This window comes from Theropithecus gelada, chromosome 6 (genome assembly GCF_003255815.1).
Source record: "Theropithecus gelada isolate Dixy chromosome 6, Tgel_1.0, whole genome shotgun sequence".
NCBI classification, from domain to species: domain Eukaryota; kingdom Metazoa; phylum Chordata; class Mammalia; order Primates; family Cercopithecidae; genus Theropithecus; species Theropithecus gelada.
Window position 1 is genome coordinate 11,113,884 of NC_037673.1, and position 13,158 is coordinate 11,127,041.

The 13,158-nt window shown below is 42.9% G+C and overlaps 1 protein-coding gene across 7 annotated transcripts in view; it reads right to left on the reverse strand.

The window, feature by feature from the left end:
• CTNND2 (catenin delta 2) overlaps positions 1 to 13,158 on the reverse strand; it is a 928,994-nt gene that overhangs the window by 401,336 nt on the left and 514,500 nt on the right. For 3 of the 7 annotated variants that reach the window (XM_025387608.1, XM_025387606.1, XM_025387609.1), the window contains one exon: positions 4,394 to 4,961. The exons of 3 other annotated variants lie outside the window; for them this stretch is intronic. In XM_025387608.1, coding sequence (XP_025243393.1) covers positions 4,394 to 4,961 — 568 coding nt within the window. Of the gene's footprint in view, positions 1 to 4,239; positions 4,962 to 13,158 lie in introns of those variants that run through there. One more of the 7 variants, XM_025387613.1, reaches the window with a different exon arrangement.

Here is a 13,158-nt window from a genome sequence, read left to right on the forward strand (position 1 = left end):
AAAATAAGTTTCTGATGTTTGACTTAACTTTAATGCATATTTACAACTCGTATTTCTTTTCAAAACAGGATTAATTTAGCTATAAATCCCCAAAGTGAAAGGATTATGTTATTTTCTTTGTAAAAGTGAACAAAAATTGGTACCGATGAAGTTACAGTCACACATTCAATAGGATGTTGACAATTTTTTAAGATATTATTATTACTTTCTTTAAAATCATGAGTCACTTAAATAAGCTGAAAACTTATATTGCATTTCTACATCCTTCGTGTTTTTCTCCACTGACACAAAAATATACTACCTCTAACTATGCATCACGTATATTTAAGACTACAGAGATTCTGGGGTCAAAGTGACGTAGGTTCAAATCACAACCCTGTCATTTCTAGACAAGTAACTTTGGGCAAGGGTACTGTTTGGGCAAACATTCTCGTTTTCAAATCTGTAGAATGGGGGTAAAAATCATGTCTGCCTCATTACGTTGCTGGAGACTACATGAGATTTCTTAAAATAATACATTTAATTCTTAATTTATAAAAAATTAAATCAAACTTTGGGTCAGGAAAAAATAGAAAAAGTAGGTTATGTCGCTGACTAGCCTTTTTTCTCAACCATTTATAAGTGATAATTTTTGTACTGTCCCATTTCAAAACAAACAAGAACGAGCTTTAAGAAGCAATGGAGGACTATTTCAGTGGTTCCTCCCTGAAAGTGATTCCCTGCCCATTTTTTCTTTGTAATTTCGGCCTCCACATACTTCCCAGAACAAAGTTTCTAACAAGCAAATATGACCATGTCAGTTGTCTGCTGGACGGATAAAATGCTAAGCCCGTTACGGTGGGATGCAGCAGCCTTACCTCCCTCTGCACCTTCATGTTTCACCACTCCTACCACTCTGTCTTTGCTCAAGAAACACTCAGCCGCCGGTTATCTTCCCCTGCCTTCCTGCACCCCACACACACCCTCTCAACTCTGACTTTGTTCTGGCTGTTTTTTCTAGTGGCTCCTTTACAGCTTTGCTCTGGGACCACCTCATCGAGGAAGCATGCCGGGTGCACACTGAACCCCACTGCAAGATGCTCCGCTAGCATGCTCCCATAGTAACTAGCTTCTATTTCACTCTGCACTGGGTTTAAAACTGACCAGTCCTGTGTCCAGTCTGAAAGTAGGTCTCTTGAAACCAGGGGTTATGCCTCACTTATCTGCATATGCCCAACACAGACACTGACATGTTTTGGGATTCAATAAACCTGCTCTATGTCTGAAGCAAAGATGGATGACTTCTTCCTTGCACACCCAAGGTAGTATGGTAGGTACTACTTAGGTTAATACGAGTTAACTTCTATTGAGCCAGAAAACGTGCTGGTACTTTACATATGTTACATTATTTATGTAATGTATGTAATTATTTATGTAACATATGTAAAGTATATTATTTATGTAACATATCTAAAGTACAAGGCCTCTCAGACTTGGCCTTCCACTCCCACCTCGCTGACCTCAAGTCACGTGTTTGCTCTTGTTCTCTCTGATTAACCCCCTGGTCTCCTTGCTACTCAGCAAACATATCAGACACACCCCCATTTATAAGCCCTTGGACTTGCTGTTCCTTCTGCTTAGAAAACCTTCTCCCAGATAGTCATAGGGCCAGCTCACTCACCTATGTGAGGACAGATTCAAAGTTACCTTCTGTATAAGTACTGTGTACTAACTAATGTCATCACTGGAAACCCAAAAACAAACTACTGGGTACTATGCTCAGTACCTGGGTGACAGGATCAACTGTACCCCAAACCTCAGCATCATGCAATATACCCAGCTAACAAACCCAGAGAGGTACCCCCTGAATCTAAAACAAAATATATATATATTAATATATATATTAAAAAGTCACTTCCTAATTAGAACCTTCCCTGGCCATCTATCAAAAGTATTTTGATAATTTTCTGTCTTCCTCATTTGAAACAAGGCCAGGGATTTGGGCTGATACTTCATCCCTGGGATCTAAATCAGTGGCAGTACATAAAAGGTGCTTAAAGGTAATTATTGAAGGTGGCCACGTGCGGTGGCTTAGGCCTATAATCCCAGCACTTTGGGAGGCCAAAGCGAGCAGATCACTTGAGGTCAGGAGGTTGAGACTGGCCTGGCCAACATGGTGAAACCCAGTCTCTACAAAACATACAAAAATTAGCTAGGTATAGGGGCAGGCGCCTGTAATCCCAGCTATTGGGAGGCTGAGGCAGGAGAATTGCTTGAACCCAGGAGGTGGATGTTGCAGTGAACCAAGATCGCACCACTGCACTCCAGCCTGGGCAACGAACAGAGTGAGACTCTGTGTGTGTGTGTGTGTGTGTGTGTGTGTGTGTGTGTACAGAATGATGAATTAGTGAAAGTCACTACTTATCCTTTATCTACCCTTCCTAGTCATCAGTGACAAATCTCTAAAATCACAACCCCGAAATTCCAAAAGCTGTTTTGCCATCGTGACCTAACTGTGCTCTTTCAACTAGCAAACCAAGTAGCTCCCAACTTCACAACACCTCAAATGGTATCAAGCAAACCAAATAAGGCATGGGGGTCTCGGAGTTCCAATATTCCTAATCTCTCAGAAGCATAGGGTTTGTCCCTTATACCTTACCTGGGCCACAGTGTAACCCAAGTGCAACACAAGTTATTTTTACAATGTACTTTTACAGCCCCTTCTTAGACACAATGATAGGAGCTGTTGGCTCTATTCAGCTCCATTCACCCTCCCCTAATCTCTCCACAGGTATCGTCAGCCATGTGGTCACCCTCTCGATTGCTACTGAAATGATAGAGTAGAACATGCAAAGTCTACACATATCACCCGTGTGAGAAAGAACTGGAAGCTGAGACTATTGATTTCTTTCATGAGGTAAGTATAAGAAATGAAATGGCCTGTAGTAGGCCACCTGGACTCCCGGCGCCTCAGTCTGCTCTTCTCTGTGGTGGTGGGCATGGCTGAGAAGGGTGTCATAGAGTCTCATAAAAACTCCACCCATCTCCCACTTCTTGACATGATCTGGTAACTTATTTTACAGAATCATATACATGAAGTTTCAGTACATGTTCCCCCGCCCCCTTTTCTAAGCAGATCGCTACTCCTGAGTCCCTATAGCATAAAGATTTTGGTACTCGCACTTGGTTGGCACTAATAATTGTCTACCTCAAAAATTCTATTTAAGAGAGAGAGGCGGTGAGTGAGAGAATATTTTCATTTCAGTGAATGTAGCTAGCACAATTTTGTGGGCAGCGGCACTCCAGCCTGAATCCTGTTAGGCCAGGCCAGTCCACACTGGCAATTAACTGTGCTGAATTAAAGAAGCCCTTGGCCACCTGCCTTGTGCATGCAACAAGTTCCTTTTTTTTAATCCTATTTATCTTCACAGTCATCTATTTGTGTCAAGAAAGGAAGCATATGAGCACAGCATCTGTTACTAGAGTGACACAATTACCAAATACTTCTATAAGGGAAAAAAATTCACAATAAATCCGGGTTAGTTGTCAGGTGTTTCAGAAGACAAAACATTAGTCTTTCAATCATGGTGTCTTGTTTAAGCTGAGCATATGGTGCTAACAGCAGAGAGGCACCAGCTCAGCCTGGTCGCTGACGGGCATAACGACCACAGAAATGTCACCTCCTCTAAATTGGCAGAGGAAAGCAGGTTTGTCTCCCCCAACCCAGCCCCTCCCTCCCTGTAATAAAGCAGGTACAAATTCAAGGGACTGCATCATTGCTGACTTTGTCCCAAGTGTTAGGACCCAAGTATATCCAATGGCAGGTATGGGAGAGTCCATTAGTTTTCCCAATAACTAATTTAGCAAAGATGTAAATAAATTCAAGCCAAAACAAAAGGGTAATAATTCAAGGCAATTCATTATTCGTTATTTCCCTACTATCATTGAAAACTATGTAAGCTGAACATCTAATCTGGGAAAATCCCTTACTTTTTCCACAATGAAATGTAGACATGTAGACAACTAAAGGTGACCCTGTCAATATTGCAAATGTTACTTGTTTTGCTTTTTTCTGGATACCATCAACCGGTCTACGGAATGCTTTCCTAAATGTGTATTACTTTTATGATTTAGTCTTTAGACTGGGGCGAGGGCAGAGAGAGAAGAGAGGAGAGAAGAGAGTGAGACAGGTGTTAGAGATTGAGACACCACATTACTCCCCAAGAGAAGTCACTGACAAACTGTAGGCAAGATACTGACTTGTTCCAGGGAAGCCCTGGCGTTCTCTATCTCCTGTCACTACTGCAACCTGGCCGACAGCGCTCCCGGCTTCGCTTCTGCTCTAGCCGGCTGCTGCCTCCGCGCCCCCGCCACGCGCCCAGGTGAGCCGCGCCAGGTGGCAGCGAGCCTTTACCTGCCAGGCTGCCCGGCCTCTGGAGGGTGGCCGTGGCATACAGCTCCTGCGAGTGCTTGCTGTACTGCTCGGACGCGTGGACCAGGCGCTTGGTGGGCGACAGGGTGGCGTACGTGCCGATGGTGGAGCTCAGCTGGTGGATGGGCGAGGAGGAGATGGTGGACTGCACGGTGGGGGGCGAGGTCACGCGGATCGGGGACAGGCCGGCCGAGGACACGACGATGTTGATGGGCGAGCTGGTGCTGTAGGACTTGGCCAGGCGGCTGGGCGACTGCTTGGGCGAGGAGCCGCGCGGCGCGGCGTAGGTGGCGCCCTCGGGGGCCGAGCCGCCGCGCTGCAGCTTGGTGGGTGAGCCGCCCTGGGGCGCGGCCAGTGGGGAGCCCCCGCGCGGCGGCGCGGGCAGCGTGGAGCTGGAGTAGTAGAGCGCGGCGGCGGCGGCGGCGGTAGGCGGCGCGTCGGGCAGGTGGAAGGCGCTGCCCAGGCTGGGCGCAAACGGCTCCCGCGGCGGCGGCGGCGGCGGCGGCGCGGGCTCGGGCCCCGCCAGGTGGCCGGCGCGGCTGGTCGTGCCCTGTGCCCGGGAGAGGAGAGAACACGCGCACTTAGCGAGGGAGAAGCACACGGCCCACACGGCCCACCCGGCCCAGCCCGGCCCCGAGAGTAGGGGCACACCGGGGATGCCGCGGGTGCCCGGCGGCTCTGCGAGCCCAGCTGTGCTCAGGACTGGACGCGAACCTGCGCCCTAGACTCTCCTGGGGCGGATTTCTTGTCCTGACACTGGCACAGGCCAGCTGACTACTGGAGGGAAGTCACGTTTGACAAATGAGACCTGTGTTTGCTTACATGTCGATGTTATTTTGGGAATAGCAGAAGCATCGCATTTGTCACATAAAGATTTTTAAAGGCCCCCCGACAGGGCAATCATGATCTCCCTGGTCGCAATCACGATCTGTTAGTTTTAATGAGAAATTCGGGCAGTAAATCTTTTTCCGTCCCCGCACTCCCCACCCTTGCCCCAGGTCATTTCATTGGATACACTTTCTACCTCCGAGATTGGCCGAGTTACAAACTTATCTGGAGAGCATCAAGAATAAACATACTTCTTTGTTGCGATTGTCGCGTGGATTCTTCTTTTTGGACAACGAAAAGTTAAACGGAGGGAAAAATATTAAGTCAGAATGAATTTGCTTCGTCTTTTCAGCATTAAAAAATTTCTAGAGGAATTAGAGCAATTGGAAATGAGAACACTAAAAAAGCCTCCCTTTTCTAGATTTTAACACTGGGCGCCCAATCTTTCAGCATCTTTCTCTCTCTAGCTCCCTTTAAGAGCCCCCTGCAGCTGTGTCTTCAAATTGAAAGCCATTCGCCTCTCATTTATTTACAAGAACACAAAAGACAACAAGGGCTGGGGAGGAGCTGGAGAGACAGTTGGAGGGGAAAGCACTTTCCTTGAATCTTATCCAGAGACAAATTTGCATTCGAATGAAAACACTACATTGTCAACCACTTCTGGGCAGGAGGTCTCAGATCTTCCAGGCTTTCCCCGGGGAGCAGAGGGGATTTTGAGAGCCTGCTGGTGTGAAAAGGGAATAGGATTGCACACAGGGTTGGAGAGAAGCTAGGAAGGAGGGTTTTGAAATGAGGGGTGGGAGGTGGGTGGGGAGGAAGACTCGAGAGAGATGGAGAGAAGGGAGGAAGAGAAGATTGAGCAGATGCTAGCCATTAAAAGTTTCAATTATGCCTCTCTACCCATTTTGGAATGGCAATTGGCAAATAATAGACTGGGCACTTTTGGTGCACATACACAGGCATTCCAAATTTCATCTGGGATGTCAAGTTCATATGCAGATCTGAGGGAGTTAATTGAGCAACATCAAAATTCTCTATTAGGAGTAGCCTGGCATAGGAGGTAGATAAACACTTTGGTGAGAGACATTCTCTATGCAGAGTGTGTGTATGTGTATGCATATGTATTTATGCACCGTGCATATATTTTAAATATTCTCATACACACATGCAATCCATAAAGCAGTTATTTTAACTTTAAGAGTGAAAGTAAAATGTAAGTTTCATGAGTTTATTCAATGGTGTGTCCCCAGCAACTAGAACAGGGCCTGATTCCTAGCAGAGACTCCAGGAATATTTGTGGAATGGTTCCTCAAGTTAGTCTCAGGGCTGTGAAGATCTTACATGTGGAGGATGGGGGACAAACACTACAGATGTGGGTGTGCTTACTCTGAACCCCAGAGAAATAGTCCAGCTTCGTCCAGAGTCATCCAGGGGGTGGCTGTGATGCAATTTTGCTTCTCTCCCAGTGGCAGCTCTGAGCATGAAACATGCATTAAACAGATTGGGTTTCTCAAATCTAGCTGTATATTATAATCTCCAGGGGAGCTTTTAAAAAACCTCAATACTCATGACTTATCATTGCCATTTAATTCAGTATCCCTGAAGGTGAGACCCACAGGTCAGGTTTTTTGGGAAGCTCAGCAGGTGATTTCACTGTGCAACCAAGTATGAGTCCCAGGTCCCCCCTAGAGCAGTGGTTTTCAAAGGGAGGTCCCTGTTCCCGCAGCTGCAGCATCATTGTGGATGGTCTTTTCAGCATTAACAAACAAAATTCTAGAGGAATCAGAGCAATCGGAATCATACCCCATCATAAACTGAACAAACTCTGGGGCAGGGGCCAAAGGATCTGGGTTCTAACCAGTACTCCGGGTGATGATGGTGCTGGTCAAAGTTTGCCAACGCCGCTCCCGAAGACACCTGGATTTGGAGGGTGAGGAGTGGGCCCCAGAGTCTGCATTTCTAACAGTCTCCCAGAGCAGACAGATGCTGCTGCTTTGAGAACTACCACTAAGCTGCAGACATTTTTCTTCTGAAGCTCTACTGGGGTTCCCTATCAACTGGGGCCTGAGCAACACTCAGCCATGCAGAACACAGCTGGCAAGTGATGGAAAAGTGTCCGACAAAAATTTCTGAAATCCCTTCCCACAGGAACACAATGAGAAGAAAGAACCCTTTCTCTAAGGTTTCAGGAGCACTCCCTGCTCCCTGTTTACAACAAAACAAAAACTTTTTGTTATATCTCGGATATGTAACGTTAATAAAACAACCTTAGAGTACACTAATGATGCCATTACCAAATAGCATAATTTTAAAGAAATACTAACTAAAGCATACCAATGTAAATGAGAATATTAAGTCAGGATTCATTCTAATATCTAAATATTAGAACAACATGTATCCTGTGAAAACCTTAATAATTTTTATAAATATTTTATTTTTCTTGTAATCTGTCAAAACATCTAGTCTCAGGAGTACTAAGTGCTGAATATGACTGTCTCCTATGTTTTCTTAAATGGACCCCAAATCTGTAGAAGCCTTGAGAACTGCCACATGAGCTGCACACATTTTGAAAAGCTATAGCAACCAATTTGAAAGTCTTTTAGATATTATAGGATCTTGGTAAAATTGTGCTAACAATTTTGGCATGAAAAAAGGAAAACTATAAACAATAAAATTTTATATAGTGTTTAACATAGTAAGTGGTATTGTCCACTATGTACTAAAATGCAATTCCAAAAAAGCCTCCCAAATCCATGTGTGTAAGAAGCCATCGTCAATTAGAGCGCCTTCTCAGGAGCATCAGCTACACTGGTTGAGTTAGCAGCAGTGCTTTCTACAATGTAGAGAATGTTCCCAATCTGTACTGCTCAATATGGCACCGCTGAACACACCGGCCGATTGACAGCTTGAAATGTGGCTAATCAGCTGAGGAACTTTAGTACACACTTAACTTTAATTAAGTTAAACATACACACATGACTAGCAGCCATCTTCTTGGACAGCACAGTTGTCTAAGCCCCTCTACAGTTTACAACAGTTTACCATAAATAATCCAGAGGTGCTATACTCCATTCCAGTGGCTTTTAGAGTAATAAATGCCCAAGAACTAGTCTTTGGCTAAACAGAGGAATTTGTTTTGTAGCATCATTTAAATAAAAACAAAATTTAGGGGAGCCTCTTTTCACCCTTGTGCTTCTGTTTTCTTTCATTACCGAATTTGATTTAGTAACTCTTTGGCAGTTAAGGATACCTGAGGCTGTCATTCAAGCCTGTTGTACAAGCATAGGATAGTTTATTACTACCCATCGTTGCATTAGAAATAATCGAAACACATTTCAACACATATAGAATTATATTCTTTGTCACTCACTAGTGTCACGAAAGTTCAATTCTACCATAAAAGTATGTTAGCACTATAAAGCTGCAAATCTGATTTAAAAGTTAGAATTCAAATAAAGTTTCATTTTCCTTTTTTAAACTAAAAACACACTGCTTCTTTGGGGATATTTGGAAATGTGTGTACATGCAAAGACAGTTGAAATAATTTTTTACTGATGTGTGACTCTGAAAATAAAAATAATGATATAACAAATTTAGATATACTTGCAACAGATTGGACCCCATCCTTGGTCACACAATCTAGGCTGTTGGCAGAGACAGTTCTTGACTCTGTCTTCATTCTCAGCTCTTTGGATCAGTCTCAGACTGGTGGGCAACTTTATTTATCTTTCCCATTCCTTCAAAATGAGGAACCCATTTATGAGAAATGGACAAGGAAGCAGGATGTTCACAGACAAATAACCCCATCAAGGAGATGTTCTGATTAAACAGTTTCTGATAGGCAGAGTGTGGTGTACATTAAGTGTAGTTCAGTTCTTGTTTCCCTTATGGGAAATTTTTCAAGAAAAATATGGAACATTAACTCATCAAAGCTATTACAAACTATTTTATCTGTATACATATGTTTAAGATGGGTCAGATTTAGGATATATTCGGGGTCACAATTTTTACATTACATGGTGTGTGTGTGTGTGTGTGTGTACTTAGTGGTATATTGAGGCCTCTTGTGTAATTGTAGATGCATTTATACTTATTTTATAGAACTGTTTAAGGGGAGGATGTATTTACAAAGTACAGTAGAAAAAGTATTGAAATGGGAAGTTAGGGAATATGTACATTATTCCAACAGCCATTAATTAACAGTACTCAAGTTTGATGTATTAATTTACTCACTGACTCAATAAACCATTAACAAGAGCCTACTACAGTCTGGACATCCCTACTCTGAAAATCCAAAATCTGAAATCCAAAAATCCCAAACATTTTGAGCACTGACATGAATGTCACAGTAGAAAATTCTACACCTGACACCTTTGCTTCCTGATGGTTTAATGTATATAAACTTTGTTTCATGTACAATATTATTTAAAATGTCATATAAATTAACCTTCAGGCTATGAGTTACGTATGAAATACAAATGAATTTCGTCTTTAGACTGGGGGGGGGGGGTCCCATCCCCAAGATATCTCATTACGGATATTCAAGTATTCTAAAATCGCCCCCCAAATATCTGAAATCCAAAACACTTCTGATCCCCTGCATTTCAAACAAGGGATGCTCGACCTGTCTATACCATGTCCAAATGAAGAGTTTATTTTTGAAGAGCTCTCAACAATTCCCTTATATGGAGTATTTTTACTTTGATGTTATTTTGGAGATCTATCGATGACGTATTTTTGTTGTACAGAATACTGTCTGGCTCACAATGAAGACACTGTTCTTTGGGGGAGTAGGAGCCCCTGAGAATATGGCACTTTTCAACCAGAAAGTGGCACTGGTCTTAGTGTCGAGGACATTTTCTTCCAGATTCTTTCACGCTGAATCTTCTACGGAGGGAGTCGGAATGGCAGAGGAGTCATAAGGGGACAATTCTCAGAACTTGAAAATTTATTCAGTTCTCATTCTCTGGGGATCTGGCAGTGCAAACAAAACAAAACAAATCCCCCCAATGCTTATATCCAGTTAACAAGAGACTTGACAGCCTGTAATCTCTAAGGAATCTTGACTTCCAATCATGAGTAAGCCCTGTCACTAAGCAAAAGCACATTTTATAAAGCAGGCCCATGATTTATAAGCAGTCCTGTGAAGATGCATTTAGACCTGCCAAGTTTTCTTAAATTGTCAGCAAGGCCCCCAGTTCTGGGACAGGAGGCATATTTGCCCAGGATGCTGGGCAGCCGAGTCGACAGTGTCAGGAATGGAGAACTGGAGCCCTTGTTTTGTGGCTTCCCTGAGTCCAGCTTTACGGGATCAGCAGTCTGCTCCCCCATTCATTGTATTCATCCCTTTCTGTTTTCCTGGGATTACAATCAGACTGGCAAACCTAGTTGCTAATGATGTCTTCCTTTTCCAGATAATATTGGCTGGTGGCACCTAAGGTCACCGCAGGGAGCAGTGTGCCCAGGCAAGCACAGGGTTATGACAGGTGCAGCTGGGGAGCACATTCAGAGGAAGGCACAGGCCACAGGGCCAGGGCCACGGAGGAGTCAAAACATGAATGTGGCCATGGACTGGGATGTGGGAGGAAGACACTGGAGCTTGTGTGTGAGGAAGATGTCTCAATGCAGAGTGGTTTAAGTTGTGACAGGGCCATGAGAAAGTAAAAGCAATGACAAAGTGTAATCCTTCAGTGAGTTAAGAAAGGCAGGATCAATCCTGCATAATAAAAAACAGGGCATGGCTTAAAGATGACATCTTCAAAGAAGTCTGTTTCTACTGAAAGCACTCTGGTAAGGTAACTTAATCACACCAGCTCTGTGCTGCTGATTAACAGTTTTCAGAAATTGTTGCACTTTCCTAGTGTAAGTTTGTCTAGAGCTTTGGGCTTGCGCACAAAGACAGACAAGGCGATTTACTCTCACAGCTTTGAAACATGAAGAAATCACCAACTCCAAAATGCAAACAATCATATTTAGGACTATATGAAATGTTCCTATAATACAGCGCAGTTAAAACAAATCTACCTCCCCAAATAAGTTGTGTGCCTTGAACTTACTCCCTGGGATGTAATGAATTTGCCTGAGCATGTGCACCATTGCTCAAACAATGTTGACAAGTTTTCTTTTCAAATCATCTTCCAAAGGAATGGCATTCTTTAATTCCAAAGGAAGAAAACTCTGGTACTGTGAGAAAAGTTTGATTTTGGCAATAACTAAATAAAATCATCCAGGGCCTTGTCTGATGATTCTCTTGAGGGGTGCTGGTTTTGGTAAAAGCTAGTGTGTAACATAAGAGAAGAGACAGCTTCTATGCACAGTTTATACACCTTCCCCGAAGTCATCACCACTGGCATCATTACTGTTGGTGAGGAAAGAAGGGCTGGGTTTACTTGGTGGTGATATCCCACTGACACTGAAAGGTGGTGTCCACAACAAACTGAACTTAAGTAACTAAAAACCCAAGGTTCTTGGAAGAAATTCCTTTCCTCAGATGGGAACATCCCAATCCAAAAGACCATAAAAGCAACTATCTCCCTGGAAACAATAATAGAAACCACCCTCACTGCTTTCTTTCTGCCCAAGGGTCCCAACATTATGGAGGATGGGGAGGGAACGAACAAGAAAGAAAGCGAGAGAGAGAAATTTTGCAAATTATTTTGTCTTGGCCAGTGCAGTTAGAAGGCGGTGGCCATGGATTCGTTTTCCCCAGGTCTCTAAGTCACAACTGCAAACGTGGTGATGTAGATTTTTGCATCCTTGAGTACTGATTTTTCCTTCCCTTTGACCTCCCTTTAATGAAAGTTGATTAGGATCATTATCAGTAAATGTTCTGAAAAGTATTTCATATGGCCATTTCTGTGGTCTACCAGTGGAAAGAAAATAGAAAAGAAATAAACAATGACTTAAGGATCTTATAAATTTATCTTAAAGAATACGTAAGGAGAGATTTCTTGATGGAAACTCTTTCTTAAAACCTACATGAGCACTGGCAAAAATATACTACACAGAACTGTATTTCAGCAAGAGGCTCATTTAATATAACTGCAATAGCCCAAATATTTGCTCAGAAGAGAAAATGTTACAGCAAAACACATATACACCCTCCCTGCCATAAGAAATGTTTCCATTATTGAAACCAAACTAAATATACTTATCCTCAAAGAGAAAATGGAGAGAAAAGATTTGAAAGCAAAGCAAGGAATAGGGATGCACAACAGAGAGTCATCCTAAAACTATCTCAAAAACAAATATTCTGCCACTTTCCTGCAAATATGCCAAGGAAAATATGTGAAACAATATGAATTCTCTTCTAAATGTTGCATAATGTATACATTTACGTTAAAAATATCTCTGCAATTTTTGTGTTTTCCAAATTTATTGGTAACTTTTCTCTGCAGGTTTTACCTAACAACAACTTATTTCATAATTAAGCAGACGGGAATGAAATTGTACTAGCTGTCTTTACCACCCTCTTTATTCAACACTCAAGACAGAGGTGTTTAAAGGAAACTTGCTCCTCCTTCAACTTCCCCATCCCCTTGGCCTTCACATCCACCTGCATGAGTGTGTACCAATAAGCAATGTTCCAAACACAATGAACCCATTTCCTTCTGAAAGATGTGAGCAGATGGTGTATTTACGATTATGATATAGCATTAATGAGGACTTTTAAGACATAAAAGTCAGCACAACATTAAATAGATAAGCCAGATCAAAAAGAAATGGAAATTTTGTTTCTCAAAAAGTGTATTGCTTTTCTAGAACACCTACCACTGTTCAGTTTTACTTTAGAGATCTATCATTCAATTCTTAATTTCTTTTTTTTTTTTTTTTTTTTTTTTTTTTACGGGTTTTCCCCCTTTTTTCCCCCGGCGGGGGGGAGGGGGGGGGACCTCGCGGCACCTCACCCCCCCCCCCCC